The sequence below is a fragment of the Geotrypetes seraphini genome, chromosome 8 (assembly GCF_902459505.1).
Source record: "Geotrypetes seraphini chromosome 8, aGeoSer1.1, whole genome shotgun sequence".
Classification (NCBI taxonomy): Eukaryota; Metazoa; Chordata; class Amphibia; order Gymnophiona; family Dermophiidae; genus Geotrypetes; species Geotrypetes seraphini.
The window spans coordinates 72,599,416-72,618,051 of record NC_047091.1 but is presented as its reverse complement, the minus strand read 5'-3'; the positions used below and the strand labels follow the sequence as shown (position 1 = coordinate 72,618,051).

General features: G+C 44.0%; 1 protein-coding gene across 1 annotated transcript in view; it reads left to right on the top strand.

Moving 5' to 3' along the window:
• Window positions 1-18,636, top strand: part of NRXN2 (neurexin 2) — a 1,565,743-nt gene that overhangs the window by 290,003 nt on the left and 1,257,104 nt on the right. Inside the window, exon 4 of the mRNA XM_033953607.1 lies at window positions 10,520-10,549. Within this exon, the coding sequence (XP_033809498.1) occupies window positions 10,520-10,549 (30 nt within the window). The remainder of the gene's footprint in view (window positions 1-10,519; window positions 10,550-18,636) is intronic.

The following is an 18,636-nucleotide window of genomic DNA, read 5'->3' as shown; positions in this document are numbered from 1 at the left end:
GCGCCATATAATTCTGTAAACTGCATTCACTTACTATATTACATAGTTTGGCGTCATCGGCGAATAGTGTTATTTTACCTTGAAGCCCTTGAGTCAGATCCCCTATGAATATGTTGAAAAGGAGTGGACCCAGGACCGAGCCCTGCGGCACTCCACTGGTCACCTCCGATGTTTTAGAGAGGGTACCAATAACCACCACCCTCTGAAGTCTGCCACTCAGCCAATCATTGACCCATGCAGTTAGTGTCTCTCCTAACCCCATCGATTCCATCTTGCTTAGCAGCCTGCGGTATGGGACACTGTCAAAAGCTTTCCTGAAGTCCAGGTACACGACGTCCAAAGACTCTCCCAAGTCCAACTTTCTTGTTACTCAGTCAAAGAAGCTGATGAGATTGGATTGGCAGGACCTACCCTTGGTGAATCCATGCTGACTGGGATCCCGAAGATTCCCTTCATTCAAGATCGTGTCCAATTTGCTTTTAATTAGTGTTTCCATGAGTTTGCACACTATTGATGTGAGACTCACCGGTCTATAATTCGCAGCCTCTGCCCTGCAACCCTTTTTATGCAGAGGAACGACATTAGTTAATTTCCAGTCCAGGGGAACTTTCCCCTTACTTAGGGAGAGATTGAATAGCTCAGCCAACGGTTTCGCCAGGACATCGCTCAATTCTCTGAGCATTCTTGGGTGCAAATTGTCTGGTTCCATGGCTTTGTTCACCTTGAGTCTTGCCAGTTCACTGTAAACTTCACCTGGTGTGAACTCAAAATTCTGAAATGGGTCTTCTGTGCTTTGTGTTGCCTTCAACTGGGGACCGTGTCCCGGTGCCTCACAGGTGAAGACTGAGCAGAAGTATTCATTCAGTAGTTCGGCTTTATCGGAATCTGCTTCCACGTAACTTCCATCCGGTCTTCTAAGGCGTACTATCCCGCCTGTGTTCCTTTTTCTGTCACTAATATACCTGAAGAAGGATTTGTCCCCCTTTTTAATGTTTTTGCCAGAATTTCTTCCACTCGAAGTTTTGCCTCCCTAACTGCCATTTTGACCGCTGTAGACCTGGTCCTATATTCTACTTTTGCCTCTCTTTTCTCCGTGCGCTTGTAGGAGAGAAACGTTTTTTTCTTCTCCTTAATGAGGTGCGAGATCTCTGCGGTGAACCATTGGGGTTTATTGTTTCTTTGTCGTTTATTTACTGATTTTATGAAGCGGCTAGTTGCTTCATGTATGGTTGATTTCAGTGTTAACCACTTAGCTTCTACATCATCGGTGTCCGCTTGGTCCTGCAGCGTCTGATGGACGAAATCTCCCATGCGTGCGAAGTCTGTGCCCCGGAAATTGAGTACCTTTGTTTTCGTGTTTGATCTAGGGAAGCCTTTCCTAAGGTTGAACCATACTATATTGTGGTCGCTGGAGGCTAGCGTATCTCCTACTGAGACCTCTGAAACGCTTTCCCCGTTGGTGAGTACCAGGTCGAGGATCGCCTGGGCCCTAGTGGGCTCCGTTACCATTTGTTTGAGACGTGCTCCCTTTATGGAGGTTAAGAGCCTCCTGCTACCGCTGGTTGTCGCTGAAAATGAGTTCCAGTCTGCATCAGGCATATTGAAGTCCCCTAGCAGTACAGCTTCTCCTCGTAGAGTGATATTCTCTATGTCTTCAATTAATTCTGCGTCCATGTCTTCCAGTTGTCTTGGGGGTCTGTAGATCGCGAAGGCAACGCAAGTTGATCACGGAGCCCATCAAGGGCTCTGTGATAGACTTGCAATGCCTTCGCATTCTACCTACTTCTCCATGGACATTTGCTTTCCCGACGCGGTAAACAGAAGCGCTGGGCCGACCAGCTTTCCCCCCCCCCTCCCGAAGTCAATTCTGACAGAGAGGAAGTTCCAGCCCCCTGGCCCTGAACTTCCTCTCCGACGTCAGAATTGACATTGGGTGGAAGACTGGTCAGCCCAGCGCTTCTGTTTACCTCGTCAGGAAGCAGGGACAGCTCACAACTCGGCGGTGGGCAGCTTGTGGGCCTGTTCCCCGATTGCAGCGGTGGTGGCTTGGGGGAGGGCAGGGAGAAAGAAAGACAAAGAAAGAAAGGGGGCAGGCAGAGAGACAGAAAGAAGGGAAAAAGAAAGAAAGAAAGAAAGGGGGCATGGAGAGAGAAAGACAGAAAGATAGAGGGCAGGAAAACAGAAAGAAAGAAGGGAAACAGAAAGAAAGAAAGGAGGGACAGGGAGATAGAAAGAAAGAAGGGAAACAGAAAGAAAGAAAGGGGGGAAAGAAAGAAAGGGGGCATGGAGAGAGAAAGACAAACAGAAAGAAAGGGGGCAGGGAGACAGAAAGAAAGACAGACAGAAAGAAAGAAAGAAAGAAAGAAAGGGGAGCAGGGAGAGAAGAAAAAAAGTTGGGGGAGGAAATGAGGTCTGGAGGAGAGGAAGCATACAGGAGGCTGAAAGAAGGGAAGAAATATTGGATGCACAGTCGAAAGAAGAAAGTGCAACCAGAAACTCATGAAATCACCAGACAACAAAGGTAGGAAAAATGATTTTATTTTCAATTTAGTGATCAAAATGTGTCCATTTTGAGAATTTATATCTGCTATCTATATTTTGTACTATGGTCCCCTTTTACTAAACCGCAATAGTGGTTTTTAGCACAGGGAGCCTATGAGCGTCGAGAGCAGCGCAGGGCATTCAGCGCAGCTCCCTGTTCTAAAAACCACTATTGTGGTTTAGTAAAAAGGGAGGGGGTATATTTGTCTATTTTTGTATAGTTGTTACTGAAGTGACATTGCATAAAGTCATCTGCCTTGACCTCTTTGAAAAACCTTCAGAATATAAATGATAATTAACATTTTTTCTGCGTACAGTGTGCTTTGTGTTTTTCAAAATTTTATTGTTGGTAAATCATTTTGACTTGGTCATTTTAAAAGTAGCTCACAAGCCCATAAAGTGTGGGCACCCCTGGACTAGGCCCTTGGGGCACCTAAATAAAGACACACAATTATAGACTTGCATCCATAGAAAGTGGGATTGAGGACATAAACAGTCGAACTGATATTTTAACACCATGGCTGGCTTTGTTTGTAAATGCCAGCCACGGCACTTAACTTATGATTGCATATTCAGTGCTGGTATCCAAATAGCAGCTGGCATTGAATATATGTGACAAGAAGACTGGATTGTGGTGAATTTTCAATCCTCTATTCACAGAGCTATCTAAAGGCTGTCTTAAAGTTATCTGGATAGCTCACTGGTATTGCCGCTGGCTGGATAATTGAAAAGAGTGTCCATGCCCCTCCTTTACTCCATCCCAGATCTGTGCCTACAGCACTGAAGCAGTTTGTAATGATTTTCTGGGGCATTTTCCAAACAGCACTGCAGAAGATTACAGGTAGGACTGACTAGTAGCACTTATCAGACAACAGTTGCTGCTATAAGTGTCAGTGTTAAGAAGGTGGGTAAAACACACAGGGTGCTGATTTAAAGATAGAACCGTGTTTGCTGGCATAAAAGAGGGATAAAAGAGGGAAGTCCATAAAATTGACTTAGATATAGGATAATCTTTTCAGGCTGTTATGGCTAATGTTTGGGAGGATTTTTTTTTTTGGCTCGGCTAGGGTAGAAGACAGCAGAAATCAGGGAAAATAAATAGCCAATATCTACCATCACCACCTCATCCCACATGACATATAACATACAGTCAGTCCAGGACGCTGGAGGGAGAAAAATGAAGCACGCTCACTCCCACCAATCGGGCATCTGTTGCAACAGTGACAGACAAGCACAAGGGCCAATGAGGAAGAGTGCCGACCCTGGCCATTTACGCGTCCTTCTAAAGCAGGGATGTTGAGGATCGCCGATCGGCTGTAGCAAACCTAGCAGGCTGCCTTGGCCTCAGCAGCAAGTTCTCTCTGCTGCGGTCCCGCCCCTCCTCTGACGTATGGGACCACGCAGAGGGAACGTGTTGCTGAGGCTTCGGCAGCCTGCTAGGATCGCTACAGCCAATTGGTGATCCTCAGCAGGCTGCTTAGAAGATGAGACTGGGAAGCCGGGATGGAGGGAGGGAAGGAACGGCGGGCCATTTCTCGGGCCAGATCGCGGGCCAAATTTAATTACCCCGTGGGCCGAATTTGGCCCACAAACAAACCAGGAGAGAGATCTCCACAATCCAAGCAGAAATAAACAAACCACAATGGAGAAACGAAATGATGTTTGTGTGCAATTTATTCTTCAATCATAAGAAACTGTGGCCAGTGGTCCATTGTGCCCAGCAGTTTGCTCACGCGATGGCCCTTAGGTCAAAGACCAGTGCCCTAACTGAGACTAGCCTTACCTGCGTACGTTCTGGTTCAGCAGGAACTTGTCTAACTTTGTCTTGAATCCCTGGAGGGTGTTTTCCCCTATAACAGCCTCCAGAAGTGTGTTCCAGTTTTCTACCACTCTCTGGATGAAGAAGAATTTCCTTACATTTGTACGGAATCTATCCCCTTTTAACTTTAGAGAGTGCTCTCTCGTTCTCTCTACCTTGAAGAAGGTGAACAACCTATCTTTCTCTACTAAGTCTATTCACTTCATTATCTTGAATGTTTCAATCATGTCCCCTCTCGGTATCCTCTTTTCAAGGCAGAAGAGGCCCAATTTCTCTAATCTCTCACTGTACGGCAACTCCTCCAGCCCCTTAACCATTTTCATGGCTCTTCTCTGGACCCTTTCGAATAGTACTATGTCCTTCTTCATGTACGGCGACCAATGCTGGACGCATGTGTTTCGGCCAATATGACCTGCCTCAGGATCCTGCTATAAATAAACTCAGAGAAAGGTAATTTAATTGCCTTTCTCTGAGTTTATTTATAGCTAAGGTGACCATATGTCCCTTTGAACAGGACTGTCCCGTTTTCAGACCCCCCTGTCCCGTTGTCCCCACACACATCTTCGGGATGCCTTAATGTCCTGTTTTCAGGGACAGCGTCCCGAAGCTGTGCGCAGGGACAACGGGACAAGCAATCGCTTCCTGTCCCTCTCTGCTGCGCAAAAAAAAAGCCTCCCTCCTTCCTTTCCCCCGGTCCGCCGCTGCTGCTGCTGTCTTACCTCCCTGCTACTGCTGCAGTTGCTAATCGCCAACAAGAAGTCTTCTTTCTGATGTCAATTCTGACATTGGAGAAAACGTTCTGAGCCAGCCAATCGCTGCCTGGCTGGCGTGGAACGTCCTTTCCGACGTCAGAATTGACATTGGAAAGAAGATTTCTTGTCGGCGATTAGCAGCAGCAGCAGCAGTAGCAGGGAGGAAAGACAGCAGCGGCGGCAGACCGGGGGAAAGGAAGGAGGGAGGCTTTTTTTGCGCAGCAGGGAGGGAAGGAGGTAGGTAGGCAAGCTGGCTTGCTTTGGCGCGGCAGGGAGGGAGGGAGGAAAGGAGGGAGGTAGACAGGCAGGCAGGCTGGCTTCGGGGGTGGGGGTGGGACAAAGTCTGTAAGGCAGTGAGGGGGACATGGGAAGGAGGCACTGGGGGCACTAAGGACATAGGAAGGGACACTAAGGACATGGGAAGGAGGCACTGGGGGCACTAAGGACATAGGAAGGAAGGAGGGAGGGAATAGAAAGGGACAATTGTTGGGCCTGAGTACAGAAAGAAAGAAATGAAAGAAAGGATACACAGTCAGAAGGAAATGCAACCAGAGACTCATGAAATCACCAGACAGCAAAGGTAGGAAAAATGATTTTATTTTCAATTTAGTGCTCAAAATGTGTCAGTTTTGAGAATTTATATCTGCTGTCTATATTTTGCACTGTATTTGTCTATTTTTCTATAGTTACTGAGGTGACATTGCATATTTTAAAGTCATCTGCCTTGACATATTTGAAACCCCCCCAAATATAAATGATAATTAACATTTTCTCTGCATATAGTGCTTTGTAGTTTTTTAAAATTTTATGGTTACCATTATGAATTAATAAGATATTATGTGTACATGAAAAATGAATGGAAGAAATTGGGGGTGGGATTGGGGGCGGGGCTAGGGTGGGATTGGGGCGGGGCTAAGGCAGGATTGGGGCGGGACTGACAATTAACAGATGTCCTCTTTTGATGAAAAAAATAAATGGTTACGTTATTTATAGCAGATTTCTTCTTAAAAAGAAAAAGGCACCTTGCCTTGCCCTATCATGCCCCCAGCCCCTCCCCCCACACAAACCTTGTGTCTCCTTCCCCAAGCTTGGGGCTGCATCTGGAGGGCCTCTGCGCAGGTGTGGATGTCGACGTGAGCTTGGAGCCTTCCAAAACCCGGACAAACTTCCGGGTTTTGGAACTCCCTCCAGGCGCTCAGACAGTCCCAGATGGCTAACTGGAGGTAAAACAGTATGTCTACAGCTGCAGAGGTCAGCGCTGTAGGGTTGCCCTATTTAAGGACAGACAAACCCGGATGCATGGCCCTACCCCACCCCGTTCCACCCCTGTTTCTGCTTCCAAGATTGTTCAGGGCTGAGGATAATGTGGAGATAGGGGGTGGGAGGGGGAGGAAAGGAGTTGTGGCCATTGCATGGAAGCAATATCTAGAAGGCTGGAATTAGGGCCCGTGTTTGTAAGGTTCTGAAGGGAGCTAGTCCACATGGCTCCTGGTCCAGGACAGTCACTGCAGTAACCACTCAGCTCGTTTGTACATGCATTTGAACACAAGTATCACTAACTCTGTGGCTGGTGTAAGTGGTTACACTTAAGGCTCCTTTTACGAAGGCGCGCTAGTGGGTTTACCACGCGTGACTTTTCATCACACGCTAAACCCCGCGCTAGCCGAAAAACTACCGCCTGCTCAAGAGGAGGCGGTAGCGGCTAGCGGTTTGGCACGCGCTGTTACGTGCGTTAAACCGCTAACGCGCCTTCGTAAAAGGAGCCCTTAAATACTATCCCCACGATTTTCCAAACAATTTAACCGGTTAGTGATGACCAGTTAAATGCAAATAGCTGACTATCCCTGAATATTCCGTCATAGATAACTACTGTAGTTATATCTGCTGAATATTTGCAAATAGCACATAACTGCGAGCCGGCTATTATGAGGGAATTGGGGGGGGGGGGGAATGCAGTCAAAGTCGTGCCCCAATATTTAGCCCTAACTGGGCAAGGTTAACACATAGATAAAACTGCATAAATAGCAGTCCTATCTTTTTGTGCTAGCCAATGGCCAGTTAGTTCTAAATATCGGCTAACTGGTTATTGGTTAGCCACTTTTTTAAAAACTCAGAAACTCAATGCTGGTCATTGGAAACAGCACAGCACTGAATATCCAAGGTCAGCACCAGTGGTAGGCGATCACTGTGCTACCCGTTGCCAGCTGAATATCGGTCCCTATGAGCCTATATTACCTGTTACTTTTGTATACTATAAAGGAAAGTAGACCTCTTCCTGTTGCCACATTACAGAATTACCCTCATAGTACAGTGACCATACCGGCACTAACAATTTAGTTTAGGCCCACTATTTGGCAGATCTAAACTAAATGTACAAATTATCTAGATAATATCAGGCCATTCAATCAAATTTTGGGCCCAATATTCTCCATATAAGTTTTCAAAATACAAGGGACCTTCAAAAAGTTTACACACTCTTATTTTTTTTAAACACTATCGCTTATTAAATGTCTCCGTATCTCAAAAGCAAATTACATCATTTTCTCACATAATCACCCTGTTTTGCCTGACTGACTAGTCACATGACATTCTATGACACGCCCTCTTACCACTTCCCTCGCCCCAGCCATTTTCCAAGAAAATATGAAAGTGCAGAAACTTTTTGAAGGACCCTCGTATATGTTCTGTGGTCACTGTATAACATACTCCCGATTGGGAATAACGGGGGAATTTATTTAATGTGTGTGTGTGTAATTCACAGTAGCATGCATTCACACATTAGTAAATATGTAATGTAATGTAATGTAATTTATTTCTTATATACCGCTACATCCGTTAGGTTCTAAGCGGTTTACAGAAAATATACATTAAGATTAGAAATAAGAAAGGTACTTGAAAAATTCCCTTATTGTCCCGAAGGCTCACAATCTAACTAAATAGAGCCTTTAGTTCACTTACGCCGCCTTTTCCTATACCGTTTCATTTTCTTCAGTTCTGGGAAAAGATGGGAAAGATAGACAGATAAATTCTATACTCTTCCTCCCCGTCCCTCCTCCCCTTCTCCCCTGCCCAAAAAAAACAATTGGGAAATGATCCCTTAAACGTTGGAAACCAGTTTTTCATAAACAAGTGGGTACACTAAACTCAGCACAAATCATTCTCAGTATTGGAAGAGCTTAAGTCCCATTGCACCTACAGAGGGAGGTTGAGGCCTTAAAGATTCAGAACACTCTTAGGCTCTGGCATTCGCACAGTCCATCCCTTGTGATTCATTCTCCAGATTATGACAAGAGAAATGGGTCAAACCTGAAAATGTATGATTATGTTTTTTAACTTGATATACTGCTGATAGACATACGCCTAGGCAGTTTATAAATGATTAAAACAGTAGCAGTTACAACAGGAAAATATTACAAATAAAAACATACTGGGCAACAGTAGCATAACAAGGGTGAGAGGTGCCTGGGGCAGTGGTGCCCCCTCCCCTCTTCTCCGCCCCCCCCCACCTCCACACGCTCCTTCACCGCCCCCTCCTGCCACGTGCCGCTTCCCTTCCCCCGTACCTCTGTATCATTCTTAGCATGAGCAGCAACCCCCAAGCCGCTGTCGTGCCAGCGTCGGCTCTTCCTCTGATGTCACTTCCTAGACATGGGTCTAGGAAGTGAAGTCAGAGGAAGAGCCAATGCTAGCGTGGCAGTAGCTTAGGGGGTGCTGCTCGTGCCAGGAATGTTAGAGGGGGAAGGGAAGCGGTGCGTACAGATTGCAGTGGGGGTGAGCGGGGTGGAGAGGAGGATGGGTGCCTGCGCCCTCATCAAGATAGCACCCAGTGTGGACCACCTCCCAAGCCCCCCTCCCTTACTACGCCACTGCTGGGCAATATTCAGTCTGCAGGAGTCAGCATTTTATTTTTTAAACACTGGCCACTGCAAGTTTTTATACTTGAATATTTATTTATTTATTCATTCATTTAATTTTCTATACCATTCTCCCAGGGGAGCTCAAAACGGTTTTACATGAATTTATTCAGGTACTCAAGCATTTTTCCCTGTCTGTCCTGGCAGGCTCACAATCTATCTAATGTACCTGGGACAATGGGGGGATTAAGTGACTTTCCCAGGGTCAGATACTGGGGCCAAATATTTGGGGATTTGCACTTATGCAAGAGCCAGCAATATTCAGATCAGTACCCAGATAAAGTTAAGAGGGCTTTTATGTCATCCTAACTTTATCTGGGTAGTTACCAGACTCTGGCTCAGGATTGCACTGGCACTGACTGGTTAAGTGCTGCTGAATATCTGGGCACAACCCAGTCTGTGTGAGTTAATCAGGAAGGAGCCCTCCTATCCAGGGAACTCATGCTGAATATTCACCCCATAACGTTTAAAGGAAGAAGTGCACAGAGCATAATAACAAGGAGAGGACCAGAAGGTGGGGATGTGTAATCATCTGAAATGACATAGATAATGTCCCATGATATATCCTCTGTTATTTCATAACATTTTCAAAAGGAACAATAGGGGGGGAAAAAACACCCCAGAATTTTCAGAGTTTTTCATTGTCATCAATTGCATACACTAGTTTTACTTAACATTTTTTTTTAACTAAAGATTAGCTCATGTTATTTGCAGCAGGGCCCCTAGGAATAAAATGGGTCCAGTGGCAGAGAACATGCACTAACCTTTAGTAAAAGACCCCCTTAGTGCTATTTTAACATAGTAAAAACCAAGTAAGAATAGTGCATACTAGAAAATGAAGAGAATTCTCTTAAACAAAACAAAATAGAAAAAAAAAAAGAAAAAAAAAAGTCCAATGCACATGTCTACCAGAGGGCTGCAGGTCATCAGGCACTACTTTTCCACCCCATCCTCTCCTAGTCCCTCCTGTTCCATGAGAAATTAATCTCAGAGGGCTATTGAGGTGGTGTTGGTGGTAAGTCATAAACTGAAGGCAGGTATGGTCAGTCCCTGGAGACCGGCTATTCCTTCCTAAATTCACAACAGAATTGTTGGTCTTCATGCTACTGTGGGTACAGTCTGTGTGTATAATTATATATTCTGTAGATATATATATCTATAAATATATATCTATATCTATATATTTGTTTCCATTTATTTCCAAAAAAAAAAGCATTTTTCTCGCTGTCTCTCTTGCTGTCTGTCTCTCTCTTGACCTTTTCAAGGGTCATAAAATGCTTTTTTTTTTAAATTCAAAATCAGACTTTTTTTCCCCCTCTTTCTTTTCATTTCGGCATCCGGCTGTCCACTTCTCTGCCGGTCATGCCTGTCACAAATTAAAGAGCGTTAAATTGTGGCATTTTTTCTGTTACCTGTATTTGGGGGTTTTTATGACACGTGTTTTTCTTTTCTTTTCTTTTTTTCTTTTTCTTTCCTTTTTTTCTCCCTTCAAGGTCCGGCTCATCTGACACTAAACAACCAAGGTATGAGTTTTTATACTTTTCTGGTCTTTAGACTTTTTATTTTTTCCTTTTCTTTCTCTTTACTGTTTCACTTCTTTCTCCATTTTCTATATCCATCCTTCTTCTCTCTGTACCCTCCTCTCTTGTTCTTCTTTCTCCTGTATTCTCACTCACTCTTTGTTCTATGATAATTTCTCTCTCTCTCTCTCTCTTCCCTCCTCTTTCTCGTTTTTTTATCCTCTTTTTCATTCTTTTATTTTTTCCTCTCTTTTTCTAATTCATTTGCCTCTATTTTCTCTTGATTCTCTTCTTTCATGCTTAGACTTGTCTCATCAGCCCAATATACTTACTTCAGTGATTCCCGATTGTTCCCTTATCTGCATAATTTCTGTCTCCTGTTTTTCTTCATTCTCTTTCCTTTTTCCTTTATTCTCTTCTCTTTCTGTCTCCTTTTTTCTTTTCAGTCTTTTCTTTTCTTTTTTATGTATCTTTATCATTCCCTCTGTTTTTCTGTATTTTCTCTTCTCTGGTTTCTTCCTTCCTGTGAATTACAGATCCAAAACTTTCCTGCTCCCCTCACAATGTCTGACCCTTTTCTGTCACAACCAGTTTCCTATAAGAGAGACTCCTGATGACTGTTGGTGCCCCCCCCCTCCCTTCTCTTTGAAATTTAAATTCAGGATTCAGGAAATGTTAATGGCATGCCAATTTTTATTTGTTACCAAAATTATACATAAAGGACTCAATTCTATAAATGGTGCTGAAAAATCAGCATTGCCAAAAAAAGTTCTAAGCACTACTCTCTATAAATGGCTCTCAAATTTGGTTTGTAGAATAGCTCTTACCCTGCTATAAATCCTTGCCCCTAAATTAAGCGCAGATTCCCCTTATTCTATAACAGCATGCATGAATCTGCCCATGACCCTCCCATGGCCACACCCCCTTTTTGGAACTGTACGTAAAACTTTGCACAGATCCCAGTGCCTAAAAATGCATGCATAATTTTAATTTATGCCAGTTACTGCTGTTATTCGGTTAAATTGTAAGCGTGCTCAAATTTCTGCATACAATTTTTAGAGCCATTTATAGAATTAGGTCAAAAGAGGATAATTTCATAAAGAAGTTTCCATGTGGAAAGCATGTTGCATGTGAAGAGAAGGGATCTTATAAAATTGGGTAGGGATTTACATGAGTATAAAGTAGCACATGGGATGTGTGCATTTTTTAATGTGATCTGCACATAGATGTCCCTGAAGGCTAAGGGGCCCTTTTACTGCTATGGGCCATATGGCACTTAGTTCACACTAGTGTCAGTTAGCACATGCTAAGCTTTAGTAGAAAAAGCCCCTTAGTTTAGGAGGAGCAGAAGAAGAGTTGCAATTCACGTGCCTTTTACGAAACATTTGGGTACACGAGTAGCGAGCATACAGAATTTTACATTTCCTTGAAGGAGGTGTAAATTAGTGTGAGAATATTTGTGTGCTACTGGACCTGTTTCTGGGTCTCTATCTTATAAAGTCATATAGGTGTCTTTGTTGCTTTTATAAAACAAGCTTAAAATAAGCATTTTTTTTTCCTGACTTTTGACTCTGTTATAAAATTAGTTCCAAAGTCTCTTTTTCCACTTTTCTCTCTTCCCCTTCTCTCTTTCCTTCTCATTTCTTCTTTACCTCATTGTTTTCCCATGTTGTATCGTCATGTATTTCAAAATGGCCTTTTTTATTTGTTTGTGTTTCATCTGAGAATGCGGCTATAAAAAAGCATGCTTTGGGATGGGAGAAAACGTATAATATGTATTACAATAAGAATATATATATACATTCTTGCTGAAACTTTATTTCTGTTTCTTTCTTTCCTATTGTCTTAATGCTTCTGAACTCTGCAGTACTTTCTGCCTGGTTTTATGAGTCCTGTGAACATGTGGCCAATTTATTTTTGCCTGATTTGGTTGATCCCTCATTGTAGCGAGTCTTGCTCCACCTGGCCCAGTTTGAGTATATTTCTGTGAGCAAAGGGAGGAAAGCTTGTGTCATTGACTTTGGGCCCGATATTCAGCCTACAGCCCAGCTATCTCCTGTAGTCAGTGGCACACCCAGAAATTCAATGTCGGATCTTATCCTGTGACTGTCATCGAGTTTCTGGGGGGGGTTTTGTTCATTGCTATTTATGTGGGTCTATGTGGCTGGTGAGCCAATGAATACTGACACTAGTCAGCTTTGAGGTGCAGCATAGCTAGTAAGTGGGCAAATCTCTAAGCACTAATATTCAGTGGCCATCTCATGCTGAATATTAGCGCTTAGCAAGCTAAGTACTATTTAACCTGCCAGGAGCCATTCCGCACCAGTTAAATAGCGCTGAATATAGGGCAGTTTGTGTTGTACTTGGTTGAATGTATTGTGGTCTACAATCATCTTGGATTCTCCATCTGCCTAATGATGGAGAAGGCAGGGTCATATTCAGTACAGAGGGGAACTTGTTTAGCTGGCCGGGTTCCTCCATCAAGCTCTAACCAACAGAAAACTGTCCCATCTGAAACATGATAGAAGGGTGATTTATTTGTTTAAAAATGTATATACCGCATAAGAACTATGCGGTTTACAAAATTACATGCATACATATTTAAAAAATGCTAAACATGTTTCAACAAGACAAACACAATAAAACATTAACTAACGATATCATTATTAAAATCTTCTTTTAAATCCATCCTACAAGATGGAAAAATGAAAGTATTAACAAGATGGATTCCTACAAGATGGAAAGACGGGAAAGTATTAACAGAAAATAGCATTAGCACATGGTCATTACTGTGAGGTGCAGAGGATGGGGGGAAGACCAGTAGGAGGAGACAGTGTGCTGATTACCCGTTGGGGTGGTGGAAGACATGCGGTGAAGAATTAAGAAGGGAGTGGGGTGATGGCTACTAGTGGGAATGTAGGGGACATGAAGTGAGGAGTGATAGGACAGAATAGGGCAATGACCATTACTATGGTTATAGAGCACATGAGGTGAGGAATGATAGGAGAGGACTAGGTGACAGAGTGGAGGAGAGCAACAGCAGCAGCCTCAGAACCATGGAAGCCAGGATTCAAATCCCACTGAGACTCTTTGTAACTTCAGGCAAGGTTTTTAACCCTCCACTGCTCAGTTGCAAAATTAGATAGCAAGACACCCATCCCTCCAGGCCAGGGAAGTATCCATTGTAATTTGTCTATGAACTATTATTGAAAAAGTGTGATGGGAGGGGGCAGGGTGATCGTGACAGGAGGAGGAAGATTGCTATGATGGATTGTATTTCTCAGCTCTGTCCTCTGGACACAACCACCCAATCTGGATTTCAGAATATGTACAATGAATATGTAAGAGATATATTTGCATGTATTGCCTTCTTTGCATTTATTTATTACAGTTTTTATGCTGCTTTTACATCTGTTCGGTGTGGTTCATGCTCAGCACTTGGATATTCAGTGGTACCCAGATAAGGGCTGCACTGAATATCCAGGTCTAATACAGCTGGTGTTAGTAGCCAGCATTTAAAGAAACACTGGCTGCTACCAGCTGAATATTGCCCTCCATGTTTTAACCCTATTCTGTACTAATTGGAGGCTCAGCATTAAATGAGATGGCAGCCCCAACAGAGATCCTATTGCAGTAATCAAGATGAGATATCACTAACCCCAAACCACAATTTGAAATGCATTTTGAGTTAAATATAGTTTTACTCTACATATCAAACTCAATATAGTACACCTTCTGTGTCTTTTTGCCTATTGGTTGTGGACATCCTGCTAACTCAACATTGGATGTATTTTGAGGACTGAGTTGAAGACTAAGACATAGAGAGTGTGGGGGAGGAATGATAAGAGGTGCCAGGATGAGAGCTACTATGTGCCAAATTTGCATATAACAATGCTGAGATCTTCTCCACCCCCAGACCCTGTTCTAGGCAAACTAAGGGTTTCATTCAGGCTTCCATCCTTCAGTGCCTCTAGGCTCACCAGGCACAGTAACCACAGAGGTCGCATAGAGACGGCATCAGATCAATGAGGAGATGGAGAAGCTTGTGGGAGCTGCCAAGATGATCTACAATTTCCAGTGGTATAAAGAAATATGCCCACCCCCATCCCCAATATTTGAAGCCCCTGACCACCATGGATTGAATCTAACCAAGATATTCAATACTGGGGCCATGTCCAGGCACCAGCATAGAATATCTGGGTCAGCTGCAGAACCCCAAATTATGTGGGTGCCAACTAGTATTCAGTGCCAACACCCACATAGCAGGGGCATAGCCAGACACCCAATTTTGGGCAGGCCTGAGCCCAAACTTTAGGTGGGTGGGCACAACAATCCTGCCCCATGCCACCTGCCATCTTACTCCAGGCAATAGGGAGGGGGGATCACAATTCCACTCCCCCAACCCCCCTCCAGTACCTTTAAATCCTTTAGGTCTTTGCCGGCACCAAGCAACAACCCATTCCCCTTGCTTGAACTGGCTCTGAGTCTTCTCTTTGATGCAACTTTCTGGTCCTGCAAACAGAAAACTGTATCAAAGATTCAGGCTAGCATGAGCAGGAGGAATATTTTGCTACTGGATTTAAAGGTACCAGAGGGTTCAGGAGAATGGAGATAATTTACTCCCCCTCCCCCCAGTCACATGGAGGGAGAGATGCCGGGACTTTTCAGCTGGTAGAGTTTAGGCCTAGCCATATCACTGCTGTGCTGCTGCTGGGTAGGCCTGAGTCCAAAGTGGATGAACATGTGCCCACCCGGGTTCATCTACATATACACCATAGCCTCATAGGAGCCCAGAAAACGATAGGACTCTCTTTTGTGTAGTCCTATCTGCCTGCTTGACTATGCATGCTCTGTCACTGTATATCACCAGGGCCTGCATAACTACCAGCTTCTCTCCAACTCTGCCTGTGGACTGAGCTTGGCAATAAGAGTATAATTACCAAAAATACAACTAGAGAGACTACAAATATATGAAATAACCCAACAAAAAATGATCTCTGATAAAAGTCAACAGTCTTATGTAAGAGAAGAAAAGGATCTCAGCAACCCTTCAGACAATCCAACTGGATAATATAGTCTGTATTGAACAGGGTTCTGTTGTCTTTCATTGATCCTGAAAAACCTATCTTTTGAAATGGCCAATTTTGGTTGTCTATTTGTTTTTTAAAATTTTAATTATTTTCAATTTTTTACCATACAACTAAGGCCCTTAATAAAATTTAAACATAAATGTGTTGCACTGATTGAAAATTCAATCCTGCCGGTACCCAGTGCCGATGAGAAGAGGCAGATGGAGTTGCAAGCAGTCAATGCGTGGATGAGGCACTTGTGTGAGGAATGATTCCACTTTGTGTGCGCCTGGACGACGTTCTGGGGGAAGAGCAAGCTATTCAGGAAGGAAGGACTCCACCTCAGCAGAGACAGAATGAGGCTACTTGCAAGCAACATCAAGAGAGGAATTCAGAAGTTTTTAAACTAGGAAGAAGGGGAAAGCCGACAGTCGACCAAGAGTCGATGGTTCGGGAACCGGTGGAATATAGCGAGAACATGTAGGAACCGGTGGAATATAGCGGGAACATGTAGGAATATGGCGAGGAAGACTCACCGGATCATAGGCAAGGTAGAAATCCTGGCGGATGTAAAGGGACACAAGAAGGAAGGAAATGCAAGAAAGTAACAGGCCACAAACTGAAGTGTATGTACACGAACGCAAGGAGCCTAAGGAATAAGATGGGGGAATTGTAAGCTATGGCACAAAAAGATAACCTTGACATCATCGGCATCACGGAAACAAGGTGGAATGAGGAAATCATCTAGGACACTTTGCTACTGGGATACAAGCTATACCGCAGAGACAGAGTGGGTCAGAAAGGTGGGGGCATTGCCCTATATGTCAAAGAGGGAATTGAGTCTACCGGAGAGAACACGCCGGAAACGAAAAATAAGTTAGAGTCTCTATGGGTTAAAATTCCAGGAACAAATGGAATAGAAATGAAGATCGACATCTACTACTGACCCCCAGGGCAGTCCGAAGAAATTGATGGAGAAATGACGGACGGGATTAAACGCAACTGCAAGGGAGGCAACACAGTTATCATGGGTGAATTCAATTATCCGGGAATAGACTGGAACCTAGGCATCTCCGGGTGTGGCAGGGAGATCAAGTTCCTGGATGCTGTAGGTGATTGCTTCCTGGAACAACTTGTCAAGGAAAATATGAGAGGAAATGCAATTCTGGACTTAATTCTAAATGGACTACGAGGACCAGCGCAAGGTGTAGAAGTAGAAGGGATGCTGGGAAGCAGGAATCACAATATGATCCACTTCAACCTAGACACGGGGGCGAAACATTGATCCAGAACGACGGCCACAGCACTGAATTTCCGAAAAGGGAATTATGAAGGGATGAGACTCATGGTGGGGAAGAAGATTAAGAAAAGGATAAGCAGTGTAAAAATGCTAGAGCAAGCATAGTCCCTTTTTAAGGACACAGTCACTGAGGCACAAAATCTATATATACCTCGTATCAACAAGGGATCCAAGAGGAAAAAGAACAAGGAACCGGCGTGGCTCACTGTAGCGATGAAGGAAGCAATCAGAGACAAGAAGACTTCGTTTAAGGAATGGAAAAGGTCAAAAACGGATGAAAACTGGAAAAAGCACAAACAACATCAAAGCAGGTGCCATAAGGCAGTAAGAGGGGTCAAAAGAAACTACGAGGAAAAAATAACTTCAAGCTGTTCTTTCAATATATAAAGGGGAAATGACCCGTGAAGGAAGCAGTGGGGCCGTTGGATGACCATGGAATAAGGGAGTGCTATAGGAGGACAAAGCCATCACCAACAAACCGAACACATTTTTTTCATCTGTATTTACCAAAGAGGATATATACAACATACTGGAAGCCGATAGGCTATACGCAGGAAATGAAGACGGGAAACTAACAGGGCTGACGGTCAGTCTAGAAGAGGTATGCAGGCAGATTGATAGGCTTAAAAATGATAAATTCCTGGGACTGGATGGCATCCATCCGAGGGTAATCAAAGAACTGAAAGGGGCTATAGCTGAACTGCTTCAACTAATAGCCAATCTGTCGATCAAATCGGGAAGGATTCCAGAAGACTGGAAGATGGCGAATGTTACGCCGATCTTCAAGAAAGGTTCAAGGGGAGATCTGGGAAACTACAGACCGGTGAGTCTGACCTCGGTACCTGGAAAGATGGTAGAGGTGCTGATAAAAGACCACATCATTGATCACCTTGACGGACATGATCTGATGAGGGCCAGCCAGCACGGCTTCAGCAAAGGAAGATCTTGCTTGACGAACTTGCTGCACTTCTTTGAGGGAGTAAACAGGGTGACCCAGTTGACATTCTATATCTGGATTTTCAAAAGGCGTTCGACAAGGTTCCGTATGAACGACTACTTTGAAAAATTGCAATCCATGGAATCAAGGGTGAAATACTCATGTGGATTAAAAACTGGCTGGTGGATAGGAAACAGAGAGTGGGGTAAATGGACAATACTCGGACTGGTAAAAAGCGTCACGAGTGGAGTGCCGCAGGGTTTGGTGTTTGGACCCGTGCTCTTCAACAAATTTATAAACGACCTGGAAATTGGTACAATGAGTGAGATGATTAAATTTGCAGACAATACAAAGTTATTCAGAGTAGTGAAGACACAGGAGGATTGCGAAGACCTGCAATGGGACATAAACACGCTCGAGAAATGGGTTGCGACATGGCAAATGAGATTTAACGTGGATAAGTGTAAGGTGATGCATGTCGATAACAAAAATCTTATACATGAATACAGGATGTCTGGTGTGGTACTTGGAGAGACCACCCAGGAAAGAGACTTGGGAGTACTGGTTGATAAGTCGATGAAGCCGTCCGCGCAATGTGCGGCGGTGGCGAAAAGGGTGAACAGAATGCTAGGAATGACTAAGAAGGGGGTCACAAACAGATCGGAGAAGGTTATCATGCCGCTGTACCATGCCTCACCTGGAATACTGTGTCGAGCAGTGGTCACTGTACATGAAGAAGGACACAGTGCTACTCGAAAGGGTCCAGAGAAGAGCGACTAAAATG